Source organism: Littorina saxatilis, linkage group LG17 (genome assembly GCF_037325665.1).
Source record: "Littorina saxatilis isolate snail1 linkage group LG17, US_GU_Lsax_2.0, whole genome shotgun sequence".
Classification (NCBI taxonomy): domain Eukaryota; kingdom Metazoa; phylum Mollusca; class Gastropoda; order Littorinimorpha; family Littorinidae; genus Littorina; species Littorina saxatilis.
In genome coordinates, this window is record NC_090261.1 from 32,356,092 (window position 1) to 32,377,859 (window position 21,768).

At 39.6% G+C, this 21,768-nt stretch overlaps 2 protein-coding genes across 3 annotated transcripts in view; one reads left to right on the top strand and one right to left on the bottom strand.

Annotated features, from left to right (window-relative positions):
* LOC138953829 (protein Smaug homolog 1-like) overlaps positions 1 to 9,307 on the top strand; it is a 60,997-nt gene extending 51,690 nt beyond the window's left edge. For both annotated transcript variants that reach the window (XM_070325775.1, XM_070325774.1), the window contains exon 12: positions 286 to 9,307. In XM_070325775.1, the coding sequence (XP_070181876.1) occupies positions 286 to 314 (29 nt within the window). In that variant the 3' untranslated portion in view covers positions 315 to 9,307. The remainder of the gene's footprint in view (positions 1 to 285) is intronic.
* Positions 9,308 to 9,620: 313 nt separating this feature from the next.
* LOC138953259 (small ribosomal subunit protein uS12m-like) lies at positions 9,621 to 9,947 on the bottom strand. Its single transcript, XM_070325059.1, has one exon. The coding sequence runs from the start codon at positions 9,945 to 9,947 to the stop codon at positions 9,621 to 9,623; it is 327 nt and encodes a 108-aa protein (XP_070181160.1).
* Between the last annotated feature and the right edge of the window lie 11,821 nt (positions 9,948 to 21,768).

The window sequence follows — 21,768 nt, forward strand, 5'->3', positions numbered from 1 at the left end:
TTGTCTCTGAGCAACTTGACAGCGTACTTGAAGGTTACATGTGTTTTGCACAATGGACAATTTTCAAAGCTCTAACAGCCTTTTAAAACTTAAGGAGTTTTGATTATAGACACTGTTGTAACGTAAGGGGGACAAGCAAGCATTTTGCCCATTAGTTAAGTTACTTCATGCATTGATTATAGACATTGTTGTAATGTTAAAGGGGGCTAGCAAACATTTTGCTAATTAGTTACTTCCTGCATTGTCCAGTTTCTCATTAACTTTTGGCCTTCTTGCTGTTTCCAGATGGCAACGACAAGGGTTCCACATTCTGACTTTGGTGCTATGGCGGTGCATCGTTCCGTGCCTCCACATTTCCATCAACCAACTATCACCATGACGACATCATCAGCTGATCATCACCACAGTTATTGCACAACCGACAGACGTTCCACAGTTTTTCTCTGTATTGTCTGGCCAGGTGTTCTCCACATTTGTTATTGTTTTAAGCGTCATTCACCCTTGCACCATAATTCTCTGTGTCAGAGAATTGATTACAGAAAGTGTATGTTTGCAGGCTGTTTGACTGTCCTGAGATAATGTTGTCTAACTAAGAAAGCTAAAACTTATAATATTGTTGAGTCTTTGGGCCAGAAGGTTATTTTATTTTATCAATCCAGATTTTAATTCTTTTTTGCACTAGCAGACTCGCCCATGAATGCCCCCTAAAGAATGGAAAGTGTTTACAAAATTGTGGACATTTGTGCTTTTAAATTGGTGAAAAAATGTGTTTGAAAAATCGTGTAAATTATCAAGTATGATTAATAGTGATTCTATAATGTCTGCATTGTTCATTGCCAACTTTATTTAGCAAGGGGAGCAACTGAGTATGAAAATCGAGTAGGAGCAACAAAAGTTATGGACCTTATTTAACAGTGTTGAGGACGAAGCCCAGTTGACGTAGCAAAATCAGTACAGGAATATGTGGTTGTAAATTCTTGATTATGAATAGCTAAGGCTTTTTTTTTACTGTTTGATATTTGTATTGCTACACAGCACACATTCTGTGGTGACATTGGGCATGCATGTATCAAAGCAAAACAAGGCTGTTTTGTTTTGGTTTACCAGATTTATTTTTGTCTTTAGTGTATGATAAGGGTAAAATACACGTTTTTGTCTTTGTGGCGATTATGTGTTGTTTATGAAAATTGTAAGTTCAAGCAAAATCTCATGGAATAATTATGTGCTAAAAATGGACTGTGCATGATGTGCATGGGTTGGAAGAAAGAAATTTATGTTGCTAAAACTTCATTGTAAAGACCAATTTGTTTACTTTTCAGTGGATGTCATCTTGCTTTACGATCATGAAAAAAAAACATACACAAATCCTTCGCACCGATCATGTTTCCATCAGGGTCTGAAAGTTCTGGGTGATAGTTGCTAAGAAGAAGAATGCCGATTCACATAATGTTAAATGTTTGGGGACAAAGCTGCTGTTGAAAGAAAATTCGAAACTTTGCAGTCATGTTTACAGAATCTCTTTGGGAAAAGAGCAGAATATTTCTTATATGAGTACCTCCCCAGCAAAAGGTGGTGCTAAAAAAAATGAAACTGGGAGAAAAACATGCAGTTCTACAGCTTTGCAACTTTTCGAATTTCGCTTGGAGATTATTTTTTGCTTGTCTTACAGTTGTGGACAATTTTGTTTGATGAAACTAGATTCAACTCTGAAATTCTGAAGTTATTTTGTTTAGATTTTTTTTTTTTAAAAATTCAGAAAAGACATGTGTAGTTGATTTTACTGTGTATATTTTAAGGAATTACATTTATATAAAAGGAGGGCAAAAAAAAAAAAAAAGGAACACATTCTGAAGACAATCATGCTTTCAGAAAAATTCAACAGAAACGTTCTGATGGTTTTTGAATGAGCAAACAGGACCTACGAGGGAATCGATCAAGATTTTGAAAAGAAAAAAATCTCCATGTTAATAATGTTGTAAAGCTGTAGTAGGGACGGTGGGAAGAAATGATGATGTGCTTGTGGCTTTCGGCTAGAGTTTGTGGACAGGAGATTCAAGTTTCTACTCTCGGTTGCAAAGACAGAGTTTGTTCTTATAGTTCTTTCCCTTTCATATATCACTCCCCCGCCCCCCGCAGGTTAGGGAGAGTCCCCAGCATGTCGTAAGAGGCGACTAACGGATTCTGTTTCTCCTTTTACCCTTGTTAAGTGTTTCTTGTATAGAATATAGTCAATTTTTGTAAAGATTTTAGTCAAGCAGTATGTAAGAAATGTTAAGTCCTTTGTACTGGAAACTTGCATTCTCCCAGTAAGGTAATATATTGTACTACGTTGCAAGCCCCTGGAGCAAATTTTTGATTAGTGCTTTTGTGAACAAGAAACAATTCACAATTGGCTCTATCCCATCTCCCCCCTTCGCGATATAACCTTCGTGGTTGAAAACGACGTTAAACACCAAATAAACAAACAAATCCCCCCCCCCCCCCCCCCCCCCATTTAACAAACTGCATATGAAATGTTGTGTTCTACCAAGTGTCGGAGGTTCTTTCTTCTACCCTTTTGCCTGCTGTAGTGTGAGTGTGATTCTGTGGAATTTGTGAAGCTTGGTCTGAAACCTTTGTGACAAAATGTGTGTGCAAAGTGTAAACAAAACAGACTCCATCAGCCGAAACTATGCGGCAACTCTGGCCTGTACATTTGATCACTGACGGACTTAATCAGCATTGTTGCACAATGATGACAGACTTTTTCCACAGCGGACGGAAATCACTTCTCCGGAATGGACCTTTTTTTGTCACAGATTCAACTGAGTTGAACAAAACTGGTGTGCCTTACCTGATACAGAAGCGTTGAAACTGCCTCTCATGTGGATAGAACAATTATATGAAGATAAACAACTTTAGAAAAAAATTATATTTTAAAACAATGTCAAAAGATGGTCATATATATTGATGAATGCATATATATATATTTTCATATTCCACTCGGTGTCAAATCATAGTGCGTACGTGCTAGTGCTAATCAGATAATATTGAAAAGTTTTTGTCTATGTGTAATCAGACACGTAAAAGGACATTGCATCTGTAACATTGCTGATGAAAAACAATTAACTGAATAATAACAGGCCTTGATTCATCAGTTTCTCTTTCTTTTGGTTGTAAAATAACAAACCAACTCAACCTTATTTTAATTTGAACATGAAATAGATTTAATCTTTCCACTGTTATGTTCACTTGAACCCGCACCCGTTTTGCAAAAATATTGGTCCAGTATTGGTGAATTAGCTTTGTTACTGATGCAGCGTACCTTTTATATGTTTGCATGACATCACTTTACCTGGTACTGCAGGCTCAGTACCAGTTTTTATTCCGTGTAATCTATGGTATTTGAATGAAACAGTCCACGTTCTGCTTGTGTGAATATTTTAAGAGCGAATGAGACTCTTGTCATGCTGCATAGATATTATGTTGTGGTAAAATAGCTAAGATCATGACAGTTAGTTGGGAAGTAGTAGGTATTTACATCATAATCATGCAAAACAGACATCAGTAAACTCCATACCATTTGCCTAGTCATTTGTGCATGTCATTTATGTAAAGATGTAATGCGTTCATGTACAAGAATGTCAGTCTTATTCCTCTTGTATGATTGTTGTGTTTGAATACCCTGATCGTTTGACTTACGCTTGGTATCAGGTTACACTTTTTACATTTAGTCAAGTTTTGACTAAATGTTTTAACATAGAGGGGGAATCCAGACGAGGGTCGTGGTGTATGTGTGTGTGTGTGTGTGTGTCTGTGCGTGTGTGTGTGTAGAGCGATTCAGACCAAACTACTGGACCGATCTTTATGAAATTTGACATGAGAGTTTCTGGGAATGATATCCCCGGACGTTTTTTTCTTTTTTTCGATAAATACTTTTGATGACGTCATATCCAGCTTTTTGTAAAAGTTGAGGCGGCACTGTCACACCCTCATTTTTCAATCAAATTGATTGAAATTTTTGTAAAGCAATCTTCGACGAAGGCCGGACTTCGGTATTGCATTTCAGCTTGGTGGCTTAAAAATTAATTAATGACTTTGGTCATAAAAAATCTGAAAATTGTAATAATTTTTGTTTTTATATAAAACGATCCAAATTTACGTTCATCTTATTCTACATCATTTCCTGATTCCAAAAACATATAAATATGTTATATTTGGATTAAAAACAAGCTCTGAAAATTAAAAATATAAAAATTATGATCAAAATTAAATTTCCGAAATCGATTTAAAAACAATTTCATCTTATTCCTTGTCGGTTCCTGATTCCAAAAACATATAGACATATGTTAAGATTAAAAACACGCTCAGAAAGTTAAAACGAAGAGAGGTACAGAAAAGCGTGCTATGCAGCACAGCGAAACCACTAACGCGCTGAACAGGCTCGTCAGTTTCACTCCGTTATGCACAAGCGGCGGACTGCGGTCATTGTGAAAAAATGCAGTGCGTTCAGTTTCATTCTGTGAGTTCCACAGCTTGACTAAATGTAGTAGTTTCGCCTTACGTGACTTGTTTGTTGTTCTAAAGGATATGAGCAACATCTTAGCAGTAGCAAGCATGTGTTGTTTTATATAATGCAGCAGTGTTCTTTCAAACTCTTGTTTGTTGTCTTACATTTCAAGAGGAATTGAATTTCATCGGATAAAACGTAAAATACAAGAGTTGTGATTGGATAACTTATGATTTAGGTTTAGTTAGCATCACCAGTCTTTGGTTCTTTGAGTTTTCAGACGGTATAACTTTTCCCCCAAAGCTGGTCTATCGTAGGAAGTGAAATTTTTACAAAAGCCTTCTGGTTTTAATCAGCTGTTGGATTTTATTGCGTTAAGACTCTGCCGGTAGGAACATACTTCGAATTGTACATATTAGGTAAGGAAAGCACATGATGTGCACATGGAATGAAATAATTACACAAGGCACAGATGTTTCCTTTATACAATTTCAAAATATGTTTTACAATTATAGTCTTTGAGACATCAAGTTTGTTTTTAAAGAAAAGACTGCCACTGGTTGTGAAAGTATTTACACAAAAATCATATAACAAAATCAGAAATTACCCCCCGCGAGTTAGGGGGAAGAATTTACCCGATGCTCCCCAGCATGTCGTAAGAGGCGACTAATGGATTCTGTTTCTCTTTTTACCCTTGTTAAGTGTTTCTTGTATAGAATATAGTCAATTTTTGTAAAGATTTTAGTCAAGCAGTATGTAAGAAATGTTAAGTCCTTTGTACTGGAAACTTGCATTCTCCTAGTAAGGTAATACATTGTACTACGTTGCAAGCCCCTGGAGCAAATTTTTGATTAGTGCTTTTGTGAACAAGAAACAATTGACAAGTGGCTCTATCCCATCTCCCCCCTTTCCCCGTCGCGATATAACCTTCGTGGTTGAAAACGACGTTAAACACCAAATAAAGAAAGAAAGATCAGAAATTTGAAAGTAAAAGTCATTTCACAAAAAACATCAGGACAAAAAAATGATTGTTATGATTATTGGTACGGTCATTGGTCAAACTGGGTTTAGCCTGGCATCTCTTGTCAGGGTGAGAAATACATTTTTTAGTTCAAATTTGACAGCAGTTGAGACTGAGAGCAGACAGTTCTACTTGAAAGCAGAACTGATTCTAATGGCCCTTGTTTAGTTATCATTGGAGCTTGTGTTTTATACTTGTTTTTAATTCCTCTGAGAGGAACCATTCTTACTGGTCTGCATGATTTAACTGTGTGGCACAAACCTTTCTGAAGTTGAACAAAATAAAATTCTTCTTTTTTAAAATTTTTTCTGAGGTCTGAAAATTTCACACTGCAAAAAAGACAGATGAGCTCATTTCTTTTGATTTCTCTCTCTTTTGAAGGAAATGTTTTGTCACTTCTTATGATTCGAGTTTGACGGTGCGTAGAAGAACATTAAAATGAGTTTCTACTGGTCTCTTAGCTGTTGAGGCCAGAACTAAAGTGTAGGAAATATCATGGATGCAAGATAATGACTGCTGCCCAACATGCCAACCGGCATAACAGGCAGTAAGTAAGTAAGAAAATAAACACAGGGTTCAGTTATACATTTTTCTCTTCTTAACAACAGAATGTTTTTTTTATTGTTTATTTATTTAACTTTTTGGGGGCTGCATATTTTGTTTGAGGATTTTATGGTTCTGAGTTGGAAGTTTAAACAAAAGTAGTAAAGCTAGAGAAAGGAAGAAGTCCTATCATGGTTTTTTTCTGTTGGCATTGCGCATGTCAAGGTAAGACAGCAATGCAGTTTTTTTATTTATATTTTTATTTTGCATTTTCTATTGTCAGATACAGAAGGTATTCTGGGCATAGAAATGAAAGCAAACAGTGATGCTTAATACTTTTTTTTGTTTTTTACCTGTCTGCACAAGGAAGAGACTTGCCAAGTGTGGACAGTTTTTCTTTTGTTGTTGATGTTGTTTAGTTTGTGTTTGTGATGATCAGGCGATTGATCAGTTTAAACTATTTTTACGTTATGACTTTCACCATGTGATGATCAGGATATGATCAAGAATTTTAACCTTTTTCTTTTGGTTTAAACAACAAGGATTCTCTCTTCATTTGAATATAAATCTGTCCAGGTAGACAGAATTTATTTCTGAGTTTTAATGTTGTCCAGGTAGACAAGAACTTAAACTTCATTGTTTGAAGGAATGTTGGTAATTTTGTTCAAGGAACGTTGGTAATTTTGTTACAGCATTGCTCCTAAGCTTCCTAGCTGTTGAAACAATCGGACATGAAACACTTAATATAGTTATGCATACACTCAGAGCTAAGAAGCTTTTGTGTGATTTTTGGTGAATTGTGCTGTGATTTCGTGCATAAAAGCACAGAGACCTGAAAATGTGTCATTTATTACATGACAATGTGAGAGCAAAGCTACCAGTGTTCTTCTTATTTTTTCAGAAAGGATGGAAGTATAGCAGAATGAATTTGTTATCTGCTCACCAGTTCCCCCCGCGGGTTAGGGGGAAGAATTTACCCGATGCTCCCCAGCATGTCGTAAGAGGCGACTAACGGATTCTTCTCCTTTTACCCTTGTTAAGTGTTTCTTGTATAGAATATAGTCAATGTTTGTAAAGATTTTAGTCAAGCAGTATGTAAGAAATGTTAAATCCTTTGTACTGGAAACTTGCATTCTCGCAGTAAGGTCATATATTGTACTACGTTGCAAGCCCCTGGAGCAATTTTGTGATTAGTGCTTTTGTGAACAACAAACAATTAACAAGTGGCTCTATCCCATCTCCCCCCTTTCCCCGTCGCGATATAACCTTGAACGGTTGAAAACGACATTAAACACCAAATAAAGAAAAGAAAGAAAGAGAGATCTGCTCACCAGTGTCTTTTACATTTGTGTTACTGTTAAGTGTGTGTGTCTGCAAATGACAAGCATCTTGTGTGTGATCAAGGAAAAGAAGAGGTACATTGCTCGATTGGTTCTGAAGATTTATAAGATGTTGCAGATTTTTTATTCTAACTGTGTATATTATAAAGTAATCAGCAAGAGCCTGAGGTAATTGTGGCTTGCTGGACAAAATGCAAGTCTTTTCTTTTAATTCAGTGTTGTGGTTCCTAGAAACGTTACTGTTTATCTGTTTCAGTTTTTAAGATGCGAAAAGTGTTTAGTTGTTTACATTGCCAGTTTTACTTGGAAGTTTGAGAAAAGATTTGTTGTTACCAGCAAATCTGACTAGTTGGTTACATATTATCCCACATAAGTAAATTTCAAAAGCATAATAATGCACTTACATTTTGTGTTTGTTCTGACCTTGACCTTTACAATTACTGCAGGGTGTGAGAATAATATCCCATACTTTTGATTTTATTAGTATAGAATTACTTTTGTTTGTTGTTTTACCCCCCGCGGGTTAGGGGGAGTCCCATATTGGTTGGGACGAGAAAGAATTTACCCGATGCTCCCCAGCATGTCGTAAGAGGCGACTAACGGATTCTGTTTCTCCTTTTACCCTTGTTAAGTGTTTCTTGTATAGAATATAGTCAATTTTTGCAAAGATTTTAGTCAAGCAGTATGTAAAAAATGTTAAGTCCTTTGTACTGGAAACTTGCATTCTCCCAGTAAGGTAATATATTGTACTACGTTGCAAGCCCCTGGAGCAAATTTTTGATTAGTGCTTTTGTGAACAAGAAACAATTGACAAGTGGCTCTATCCCATCTTCCCCCTTCGCGATATACATGTAACCTTCGTGGTTGAAAATGACGTTAAACACCAAATAAAGAAAAGTTTCTTGTTTTGAGTTGACACATCATCTTCTGTTTAGTTAAATCAGTTTAAATCAAGACTGACATTAGAGATTGGTTTATTACCCTTTATTTTGGTTATTTCATGATTAGACAAGTGTTATCCAGCCATTTTATATGTGAACCTCACCTGTCAAATCAAAAATGATTATTTTTGTAAAAAATACAAGTTTGTCGTGATCAGTTTTACTGCCAACAGCAGTTGCAACATGGACTGACTTGTTAGTGTGCTACAAACTGTGCTAAGGTGCAAGAGTAAATGTTTGTGTTCAGCTCCAGTTCATTGATGTAAAGCATCAGTCAGAGAAAATGTGATCATTGCGTGCCATTTTTGTCATCTTTGACCATAACCATTACGACATGGCGCGACCATTGTTATCTTGAACCAAACAACAGTGTCATGAACTTGTTTGCCTTCAACATAAATAGCATTACATTGAAAGAAATCTCTTATATTGAAAGAAATCACATGATCATGATTGATTTCGTTGGAAACATTTTGTCATCGGCCATTGGGTGTAGAAAAACATGCCATTGTTATTGCAAAGCTTTATAGTGTCGTGAGTGCATATATGTCAGTGAAATACATACTGCATGGTCGACAAGTCTATGAAGTTAGACATATAATGGTCACTGTTTTTAACTATCACTAAGCAAAGCTCGACAGTGTTGTAACTGTACCTTCTAGTGATACATTTTGGTAGCTGTTGCTTGCCTTTTACATCTTAGTTTTGTTTAGTGTGGAATCAAGTGACAGTGCATCACATATTGTGGTTGTGATGTTCTTGTGACCCATGAAAAGGAAGAAAAGTTCAGTTTCTCACGTGATGTGCCTATAATTATTATTTTGTTGGAGTTTCTTTCTTGACTTGGTTCAACTTGTTCTTAGCAGTTGCCTCAGACCAGATCTGCCAACTATATGTCTGTCAACAGATCTTTTTTTTTCTGTGGGATAATTGGAAATAAATTTTGCAACTGATGCATTTCAGTGAAAACTCAGTTGTGCTTGTTGGTTTGCTTGCAACTCTTTCACAGCTTCTTGTTTTCACAAACTCATCATGATTCACACACTGACATGCACAGGCTCACAAAGACATCGACATCCCGGCACGGACACCTGTGCACAAACACACACACACATTGGCATAAACACACAATTAAGAGTGAGAATATAGATGTCTAAATCATTTCTTCAAAGATGTGAAACACAAAATGACAAACAATGACTGGCACATTTATTGTTCAAACACATACACTCGCTAGCATCTTGTATACACTATCCATGTTCCTAATCTAATCACATAGAAACAAACTATTTTTTTACATGAGCCAGATCGTACTTTCCTCTAATACACTTGATCTTGACACCAGGCAAATCGGGCACTCGCCCTCCCCGCACTAACACAATACTGTGCTCCTGCAGATTATGCCCCTCGCCTGGAATGTATGCTGTCACCTCCTTGCCTGTGCTCAGACGAACACGCACACACTTTCTGTTGGCCGAGTTTGGCTTTTTGGGTTTCTTGATTAAAGTTTTCAGAACAACACCTCTCAGTTGTGGTCGGCCGTCCATCGGGCCTTTCTTCTTGAGCCTGGGCCGCCAGGGTCCCATGCGATGCATTTGATTCAGCGTTGCCATGGTGCGGTTTAGCGGTGACATCATCCAGCTTGTTAAGGTACTGGATGTTGTGGCTGTGTTGAAACCTGTATTTGCACCTGCAGTAAGGCAAAAAGACAGAGGATATAAATTAAAATGAAAACTACAAGTCCAACTGATTCACATAAGTAGTAAGTTTTGTAACACTGGCAAAGCTTACTGCACAGAAACAAACACACACCTAACAATCAGACAGTCACAGACACCAACAGGCAGACTGATGGACAGACATTCAGATATTTAAACAGGCACTGTCCGAGTGATGGAGATCTTAATGGGCTGCTTTGGTGACAATAAATATGTAGTTGCCACTTGTGTGAGGTGTGCAGCTATAAACCTTGCCCACTGAACATGCTTCTGGTATGAGTACAAACACACACGCACACATATATATATATACATACAAACACAGGGGTGTACCTTAACTTTTTTTGCTACCGGCCAAGGGGGCCGGTAAGTCAAAAATTGAACCGGCCCCCCAAAATCCCAACCGGCCGGGATTTCTTACAACCGCCCCAGTGGCTCGTCGCGTGCTAACCACATACACAAAAGACGTACATTCATACTTATTATGCATACATGTGGATTTGCACTACTAATAACTACCACAAACACACACAAAACTTGATGACTAAAATGCTATATTTTAATATAATGATAATTAACCTTGTTTTAATAAAGAATTTAAAATAAAAGCCGCCACAAAGAAACAAGAAATCAAAACAACATTCACACCCTGTCACACAATCACACACTAAACCTCACTGAAACTTACCCCCTTTATGTACCCCCTACCACACAATTTACAAAGTACTTTACTATGGAACTTTACTTACCACATAAACACACACTTTAAACAAAAGAGTAAATCAGCAATTTTTTTTAATTTAAATTATGTTTTTTGTTGTGTAAAACCACGTATAAAAAGCTGACTACAACTTTTTTTCTAAGTTGCTTTCTTGTTTTGTTTCTTTTTCTTTAATCTTTATGTGTGTGTTATTAATATTAATATCACTGTTAGATCAAGCAGAAGTATAAAAGTTGCATACCAGCCAAATTTACCACAGCTTAACTAGTCATAAATAATCAAAAGCATTATATTTCATTTCTATTTCCTAATGAAAACAAACAGATGTTCAGATTTCCTGATCCTAGAATTGTTTACAGGTGATCTTTATGCTTTTGATTCAGAAGAGTTGCAGAGTTGCACCCCTTATCCTATTGTTGAAGGTCTGTCTTTTCTTCTTTATCACATATATTGGATCGTTTTTACATTTAGTCAAGTTAGCTATTTTGACTGCTGATGCAATCGCCAGCGGCTCATGGCACTGGAGGGGTGATGACACGGTCAAGTGAGGCGGAGGGGGGTAGCTGTCTAGCCAATGTGTCTGGCCTTGATTGGTGGTAGTCCTGCTGATGGGGTCTATGTCGACCAAAAGAGTGGGATTCCCTGTAGGTGGAGTTCCTGGAGGGGGATTCCCTGTATACAGGGAATCCCACAGGGTGGAGTTTTTCAATAAAACTTGCAAACCATACTCGAATTTCTAAGAAATATAAAAAAAGATTGAAAAACATCAAATTCTACCGATGTCGCCAAGCATCACGTGACTTTCAGCGATATCAGCGACACACTACAGGAACTAAATCCTGTGGTATTCCCTGTATACAGGGAATCCCCCTCCACGAACTCCACCTACAGGGAACCAACTCTTTTGGTCGACATAGACCCCATCAGCGGTAGTCCTGAGTCCCTCTGGGGGGGATGAGTGGGCAGTAGAGAAGTGACAGATTTTGAGATCGCCCGTGAGAGATATTTGTTCCGTTCCGATTAACTATGTTGCCTAACGACTTTGTGCTTCAGCGAAATTTGAACCCGCCCGGCGGGTGATTTCAGAGGAATTTCGAACCCGCCCGACGCGATTTGAACCCGCCGGGGGCGATCGGGCGACCGCCAATATTCAGCCCTGAAACACACACATTGTAACACACACATACGCTCTCTCTCCGGCTCTGTAAAACAAGAGCATCAAATACTGTCACCTTTGAAAAGCTGAGGAGACTGAAGCCTCGGCAGCAAGCACGGAACTGCATTGGTGCAACTACATACAAGCCGCCCCAGTCCACTGAGTAGCTGCGACATCTTGAAACTGGTACAACTGAAAGCAAATAAGAACACTCCTGTACCACTCTTAAGTCTAAGCCACTAATCAGAACAGAAAAATACACACACAAACAAACACACACACACACGCACGTACACACACAAAGCTGGTACGATCGACGTCTCATTAACCCCTTGACTGCCTTAGGTATACCCGTCATGCGTTTGTGCAGCCGCAGCGCCTTAGGACGGGTAAACCCGTCTTCTCCGTTCAGGAATTTTCCAGAAATGCTACGTCACTGCTGACACACAAATAGCAGCCAATGGCTTGGTAGGATACCCCATTCTCATGAATAAACATAAATGGTGACGCGGTTTTGCGTCTGAAAGCTATTTTCGGCCTTGGCGGGCAGGAAAGGGGAGAGAAAGCTCGACTCGTCAAAATGGCTAACGGTGACAGTCGACCGGGCCCTAGTAGGGAAAAACAAAGACGGACTGACGCTACAGGCGGTGCAAATGATTATGGATACTGACAGGGGAAGGGGGAGATCTTCTTTCAGACGATTCGTTGGAAACAGGTAGATGAAAGTGATTATGATCCTTTCTTGGAGCAAGCAAAACAGCCACCTGTGTTTGATCCACAGGCACCGGAAGATGCGCCGGACTGATTTTTCAAAAGTTCATATTTAAACATCATTATAAGCCAAACTAATTATCATTTCCATGTTTAGACACTACAAACAGATTCTTGGTTCAATTTCCTTTAAAAATAACATAGGTTTTACTTACCTACCTACTGCCAGTTTGGAGCTAGAATTTTTTGTGAATTATTACACCCCGAACTCCAAAATTCCCTGGCAATCAGGAATGCACATAAGTAAGTTTTGATTGGCAGCGAAAGGGTTAATGCCCTGGTTAATACCAGGAACTTCTTGTACCCGATTTTGTTGATCTCTCTGTGAAGAACCACAGGCGAAGGTATCGTCCACTGGACTACTACTATCACAGAAAGACTACAAGGTCTGTCACTCACCTTCGAGTCTTCTGTGTTCTTGGAGTCGCTTCCTGGGGGAAAATATTGTTCAAGACGGTTTGCCTCTTCCTACAGTCTGTGTAAGGTCAAATAAATACAGTTGAATGATTGTTTGAACTGTATGTACCTTTAATTTTCAGCTTCCGTCCGCTGCAGGTTGTTATTAACCATCATTTGGACGAATCTTCGTTTGCGAGCCGCCAGGTTCCACCTTGCGTCAAATCATGCATCCGGCACCGAATATGCATACCAGCGCTCATTGGTTAATAACAGGATATTCGATGATTATTTTCCCGTGGGTAGCTTCCCTTTGCTGCACAATATTTACATATGTTTTACACCAATGAGCGCTGGTATGCATATTCGGTGCCAGATGCATGATTTGACGCATGATTTGACGCAAGGTGGAACCTGGCGGCTCGCAAACGAAGATTCGTCCAAATGATGGTTAATAACAACCTGCAGCGATCCTGACCCTCGTCCACAACGTCTCCGCCCACCTGGAGAAGCCCTCCTCTTACGCCAGGGTCCTGTTCATCGACTTCAGCAGCGCCTTCAACACCATCCAGCCTCATCTCATGATGAGGAAGCTGCTGGAGTTCGACGTCAATCCAGTGCTGATCAGTTGGGTCTTCAGCTTCCTTACGAAGCGAACCCAGCGGGTCCGTATTGGACAAGTCTTGTCCGAGGCTGTCGCCACCAATACAGGCGCCCCCCAAGGCTGCGTGCTGTCTCCCACGCTCTTCACGCTGTACACCGCCGACTGTCGCCTCAGGGATCTTGTCAACCTGCTGCTGAAGTTTGCAGACGACACATCCCTGTCAGGTCTCATCCTGAAGAACGACGAATCGGCGTACAGACACGCAGTGGAGGAGCTGGTGCAGTGGTGCGACGACAACTTCCTGGAGCTCAACGTGAGCAAGACGAAGGAACTCATCATGGACTTCCGACGAACCAAGTCCGCCGTCGACCCCATCATCATCAAGGGCGAACCAGTCGAGATGGTGGATACCTACAAGTATCTGGGCACCATCATCGACAACCAGCTCGACTGGTCGCCAAACGTGGACGCCGTGTGCAAGCGGGCAAACCAGAGGCTCTTCTTCCTGAGGAAGCTGCGGCAGTTCCACGTCGACCCACAGATCCTCCACCTCTTCTACCAGGCGACTATTCAGAGTGTCGTCTCCTTCAACCAGCTCTGCTACCACAGCAGTGCAAAGAAAGGCGACATGGAAAGGTTGGAGAAGATTGTGAAGAGAGCAGGCTCCATCATTGGCTCTGAGCTTCAGCCTCTCAGCACTCGATTCCCGAGTGTGGCGCTGAAGAAGCTGAGCATGATCCGCTCTGACGACCGCCACCCTCTGCACCAGGCGCTCGCATCGTGCGAGCCCACGTGTGAGTCATCACGCCGTTTGAGGTGCTGGCGGGCCAGGACGAACCGGATGAGGGACTCATTCCTCCCGATGGCTGTACGACTCTACAACCAGTCCCTGTGAATGTGACAGTATGCTAGATAGACTTGAGTGCTGTGAAATTTGACTGTGAGGACTATGGGTGATGTGAACTGTGATGTGAGGACTATGGGTGATGTGAACTGTGACTGCGGAAGGACAATGAGTGCTGTGAACTGTGACTTGGAGGACTATGGGTGATGTGTAGTAGGTGTGAGCGATGGTAGAGTAGAGGACGTGTGATTGGCGGGGGGGGGGGGGGGGGGGGGGGGGGGGGGTAAGAGGGAAATGTTGACGTCTGTTTACTTTGTATGATGGGGGGGGGGGGGGGGGGGGTTATGTGTATGTGTTGATTGCGTATGTATGGGGGTTATGATGTAATGTATATGTATGATGATGTATTCTGTGTCGATTGTGAATGTATGGTGGGGTTGGGGGGTATGATGTAATTTAATGTACGATGATATATTTGGTGTTTGATAGTGTATGATTGTTTGTTACGATGTTTGATGTTGTAATGTTTGTGCGTGTGTTATAATGCAATATGTTATGATGTAATGTGTGATGATGTATTCGGTGTTTGATAGTGGATGTATGCTTGTTAGTTGTAGATCTAGTACGATGTCTGAGGCTGTAATGTTTGTGCGGGTGTCATATGTAGCCGTACGAGGGTTCCAGTGTGTGAGTTGTGCATGGCCGGGCGCTAGAGTGCTGCATGAATGAGTAAGTGCATGTGGAGTTGTATGGCTGGGTGAATTGTGGGTTGCGTACGTCCGAGGGGCACATGTAGCCTGTGTGTCCGAAGTAGTGGGTATGTGTGCGTAAGGGTGTGCTGATATTGAACTTCACTGTCTTCAGTTGTTGCTTTGTAAATGTCTATGTATCAGTGTATTATGTCTTGCCACACACATGCCAAATTTCCTTGTATTGATGAGGACAATAAAATTTCTTGTATCTTGTATCTTGTAAGCTGAAAATTAAAGGTACATGTATACACATACAGTTCAAACAATCATTCAACTGTATTTATTTGACCTTACACAGACTGTAGGAAGAGGCAAACCGTCTTGAACAATATTTTCCCCCAGGAAGCGACTCCAAGAACACAGAAGACTCGAGTGACAGACCTTGTAGTCTTTCTGTGATACTGATAGTAGTAGTCCAGTGGACGATACCTTCGCCTGTGGAAGAACCTCAACGCAATGACAACTAAAGGGCAATCAACCAATACAACATTTTACAGACTGACTGTAGTAGGAAACAAACCAGATCCCTCTTAAATAATAAAGTGCGTAATCACAACTGGAAGAAACTTACCGATTTCGGTTAACAAATCAACGCAAAGCGATTTTTACATGGTTACTGGTCTGCAGCACACCTCGCCATACAGGAAGTGGTGCATTCGGCTTCAGAGTAAGTTCCCTTCTTTAGAGGGGGCATAACTGCAATATACTTTCATTAAAAATACTAATTGCATAATATTTGCATGAATCATAATTATATTCAGATTTAAGGTATTATAAAACAACTAAGGAAACATTTTAGTGAGAAATAACGGCAATGAACAGCTAAGATGATCAAACGAAGGATATCTTTGTCCAAGTAAAGCATACTCCCCAGCGGTCTGACTAAATACTACGCGACCGCACGCGGACGCACGCGGCCTTGCACTACCTTGCGCTACCAAACTAAAGCATGTACATGTACTTTTCTTTTATATGACTAAGTGCCAAAAGGTGCGCACGAAAAGCGGACAAAGGGGCTAAAAAATAAAAGTTGACAAACACGACTGATATTGTGATTTTTGTTAAGACAACAGATGCTGGAACCCAATTACGAAAAGAAAAGATAAATTTACCCAAATGATTTTACAAATAACGATAATTTTGTTCGTTATATCATTCAAAACGGCACTGAGTCATAGCATTAAGGTTATCTCGCACGTTTTTAAAGCTAGGGCTTTGAAACTTGGCACACAACCAAAGTATAATGACCTCCAGGTATGGTGCACATCACACTAAACAACATTGAATTTCAAGGTCACAGCGAGGTTAAATTTCCTTTGCAAACTGGAAAATTGTCGTTGTCACGTCTTACATGTTTTAATACTAGATCAGTTAGACTTTACATACTTCACATACTTTCAGCATTTTTATAAAACCTCATTAAAAGTGACCTGCTTGTTAATCTTTGTCAAAGTTCAAGGTCACAGCGGGGTCACATCTGGTCCAAATGTGGAATATTTTCAATTTATTCAGCGCGTTTATAGCACGAGCTTTGAAAATACACACAGTTCTAGTGTATAATGTTCACACACGATTAAAGTCTGGTTGAAAAAGTCAAGGTCACAGCAGGGTCGCGTTGAGGTCAAACATATACATTTTTCAATGAGGTTTTCTCATATGTTTTTGAAGCTAGGGCCTTGAAACTTGGCACACTACGCAAGTTAAATTAAACCTCATCAAATTCCAAGGTCACAGTAAGGTTAAAGATCCTTTAAGGATATTTTCTAAAAAAGGTGACCGCCTGGTTAATGTTTGTCAAATTTCAAGGTCACAGCAGTGCCATCTGGCTTAAACTTTGAAAAATTGTCAATTTCTTCAACTAGTTTTATAGTGTTTGAAGTCATTCACACATGATGAAAGTCTGGTTGATAAAATCAAACGTCAAGGTCGCAGCGGGGTCGCATTGAAGTCAGACACATACAATTGTCATTTTCACGAACGCCTTTTAAGCAACACCTTTGAAACTTCACACATTCCAAAGTTTTGATGTTGTTTGGTTATAATCAAAGTGTGGTCAATTTCCATGATTGAGAGCATTCAGAGGGGTCAAGTTGAGGTCACACAAAAGAGATTAAATTGTCGACACAACAGATGAGACTGGCTACCACTGTTTATTTTAATACACTTTTATGCAAATTTTAAATTGTGTTCAACCATATACACCAAACTCACCCAAACTCCTGAAACATCCAAGAAAAGGAAAAATGTGTCCAAGCAAGGAAAAACGCCATTTCTTCAAAGGCTGGAATAACTACAGAGGCAGCCGCGTCATTACACACAATGCAATTACGTCATACATCATACATTTCTATGAGTCATGTAGAATGGAATGGTGGCATGTGCCTCTATTCTAGCTAACAACAAAGCTGAAAAAATGAATATTATCTGTTTGTTTTGTTTGTTTTACCCGTACGAGACCTTTCTGTGACCTTGACATGTGACAAGGATCTACCTTAACTTCTTTAAGTCGGAGTTGAGAGTTGTGTGATGTTTGAAGGCTCTCCCTTTAAAAAAAACTGAGATAATGATGCATTTTCGTGTTTTTGATTTGCCCATGTGACCTTGAGATTCGACAAAGGTCAACAAGACTTTAACCGTGTATGGAGGCTATTAAGCCCAAAAATGTGAACTTTCAAGGTTCTTGCTTTGAAAAACTCTGAGAAAAAGGTTATGTTTTTTTTTTTACCCACACGAGACCCTGCTATGACCTTCACATTTCTCAAGGATCAACCTTGAATTCTCCATGTTGAACAATCATTAAGCAAAAGCGTTGTTTGAAGTTTGAAGGTTCTAGCTTCAAAAATCTCTGAAAAAATATGTTTCATCCGTTTTCTGAACCACATGTGACCCAGCCGTGACCTTGAAATCTGACAAGGGTCAACAAGACTTTTACCATGCATGGGGGCGATTAAACCCCAAATGTGTGTGAAGTTTCAAGGTTTCAACTTAAAAAACGTCTGAGAAAAATATACATTTTCCTTTTTGGACAATGTGTTGCACGCAAGACAACACGACAAACGCTCGTGTTATCATTCTTTTACTTTAAGGTCGACTTGCGTGCCCGCTCTTTCGCTAATCTCAATTAAAATTCATCTTAGAAGTTCGGTTTTATTACGCTTTTAATTAAGAAGATTAAACTAAGACAACAAATAGTTAGTTTTACCCATTAAACTCGATAAGGTAGTGACATTTTATGTTGAACGCAAGAAGGTGTCGCACGCAAGATCTGAAAAGATGTTGACGACATAATTTCAACACTTGATAGCGCAATCGTGGTTCGTGATTTCTTCACAAATTTTGAACACAGAATGTGTCACGTGGTTCCGTAAATGAAGTAGATCTTTGTACATGTAAATTTTGTTTTTAAAAGAAAATAACCGTTAATTACCGAACATTTTGTCGCACGCAAGATATGACGAAATTTTCAAATCGTTTTCAAAAATGCTGTTCAAAAGTTCTGCAGTCTTTGCTGGATTACTTGAAAGACAGCAGTTTGATACACCGTTATCGCTTGACGTGTCGACATCAATTCCAGAGTTTTTGAAAAAGAAATTTAGTAAATATCTGCGATTGAAAAATGTATGCCGTGATGACGAATCATCTTGCGTGCGACACCTTAAAATTCGGTTATCGAAAAAAAAAAATTCTCTCGAGATTTAGATTTGACGTTTGGTCTCGTCTGTAAAGCGATGTTTCAGGCATTCAATCAAACTAAATGCAATTCATTTGTGCTTCTTGTTATTTTTCTGTGGCATATTCAAAACACGAGGTATCACGATGTCCTTTTTCAGATGGCCGGTTTTGGCGTTATTTTTGACTTTAAACAAAGATAACTTCAAAACCGTTCAAGTCAGACACACGAAATTATGTCCACTATCTCTTCGCACATTCATCCACACACACACCAATTTTCAGCAGACACACGTTTTTAGAAACATTTTTATTGTAAAACAAAGTCGTCTTCTGTTCTGTGAGCACCTTTTGGCACTTAGTCATATATAGTATCTTCACAACATTATCTGACTTTATACCAAGTTTGAAGTCACAGAAATAAAAAAATAAGGGAGTTATGATGTATTTTGTGACGAGCTATCGAGCGAAAGTGAAAGCATCGCGGTTCAGCGTCCGACTATGTTCGCATTGATCGAAGAACGCAGGCTCAACCTCAAAATAAAGAATGCTCATGTAATATTTTTTATATATCTAGAATCTTCACAACATTATCATACTTTGTATCGAGTTTTAAGTCACAGAAATTAAAAAAAAGGAAGTTATGATGCATTTTCGAAGAGCTAGCGAGCGAAAGTGCAAGCATCGGATATCTGCGTCCGACCATGTTCGCATTGTTTTTAGAATCGCAGGCACGACCATAAATTAAAGTACGGTTGTTCTTTATATATATCTAGTAGTTTCAGGACATCATCTGCCTTTACACCGAATTTTAAGTCACAAAAATAAAAAAATAAGGGAGTTATGATGCATTTTGGAAGACTCTAGGGAGGAGGATGATCACTGTGTAACTTGATGATGATGAAAATTATGATAATGATGATTATGATAATGATGATAATCACTGATGGTGATGATACTCGAAATGAATGGAGCAAAAGAGAGCGATAACTATAAAAATGAACATCAGCATGTACAACAACAACAGTCTGCGTGTGAATGTTTGTTAGTGTATATGACTATGTGACGTGAGTGTGTGTGTGTGTGTGTGTGTGTGTGTGTGTCAGTGTGTGTGTGTGTGTGTGTGTGTGTCAGTGCGTGCCCGGTGTGTCACGGTGTGTGTGTGTGTGTGTGTGTGTGTGCCCGGTGTGTTATATGAAGTCTTATATCGCGCGCGTATCTCCAGACCGACTCGGACTCAAGTCAAGGCCGCAGGGATCTATAATTTATGCCGTGTGAGATGGAATTTTTTACACAATACATCAGTCACGCATTCACATCGACCAGCAGATCACAGCCATTTCGGCGCATATCCTACTTTTCACGGCTTATTATTCCAAGTCACACGGGTATTTTGGTGGACATTTTTTATCTATGCATATACAATTTTGCCAGGAAAGACCCTTTTGTCAATCGTGGGATCTTTAACGTGCACACCCCAATGTAGTGTACACGAAGGGACCTCGGTTTTTCGTCTCATCCGAAAGACTAGCACTTGAACCCACCACCTAGGTTAGGAAAGGGGGGAGAAAATTGCTAACGCCCTGCCGGACCCAGGGTCGAACTCGCAACCTCTCGCTTCCGAGCGCAAGTGCGTTACCACTCGGCCACCCATGTATGTTCATGCAATATTCGTATAGATCTAGTATATCCATAACATTACCTGATTTTGTATCGAATTTTGCATAGAAATGAAAATGAAGGGAGTTATGATGCATGTAAATGTTTTTTTTTTTTTATATATCTAAATTAGTATATATATGCGTGTTTGTGTGTGTGTGTGTGTGTGTGTGTGTGTGTGTGTGTGTGTGTGTGTGTGTGGTTGTGTGTGTGTGTATGTGTGTCATATGTGGGTGTGTGTGTGTGTGTGTGTGTGTCTGTGTGTGTGTGCGTGAGCGGCCAGCACGTACAACAACAACAACAACAACAACAACAACAACAACAACAACAACAACAACAACAACAACATCAAGTCAATGTCATGTGTGCTTGTGTGCTTGTGTGTGTGTGTGTGTGTGTGTGTGTATGTGTGTGTGTGTGTGTGTGTGTGTATGATCCTCCTCGCTAGATCTTCCAAAATGCATCATAACTCCCTTATTTTTTTTTTTTTCTGTGACTTAAAACTCGGTGTAAAGGCAGATGATGTCCTGAAGATACAAGATATATAAGAATATTAAACAACCGTACTTTAATTTATGGTCTTGCCTGCGATTCTAAAAACAATGCGAACATGGTCGGACGCAGATATCCGATGCTTGCACTTTCGCTCGCTAGCTCTTCGAAAATGCACCATAACTTCCTTTTTTTCTGTGACTAAAAACTCGGTACAAAGTATGATAATGTTGTGAAGATTCTAGATATATAAAAATATTAAATGAACATTCTTTATTTTGAGGTTGAGCCTGCGTTCTTCGATCAATGCGAACATGGTCGGACGCTAAACCGCGATGCTTTCACTTTCGCTCGATAGCTCGTCGCAAAATACATCATAACTCCCTTATTTTTTTTATTTCTGTGACTTCAAACTTGGTATAAAGTCAGATAATGTTGTGAAGATACTATATATATTTAAAAAAAATAGTACATGTACATGCTTTAGTTTGGTAGCGCAAGGTAGTGCAAGGCCGTGTGCGGTCGCGTGCGGTCGCGTAGCATTTAGTCAGACCCCTCCCCAGCGTGTTTAGAGTTGTCTGTCATGATAGCAGACGCTCGAACTCGTGTTCGTTTTCTCATCCTAGAACCTTGACACTCTACAGCAGCTGAG

Coding starts and splice junctions, on each gene's coding strand:
- LOC138953259 (XM_070325059.1), bottom strand. CDS start 9,947: ATGGCAACGCTGAATCAAATGCATCGCATGGGACCCTGGCGGCCCAGG.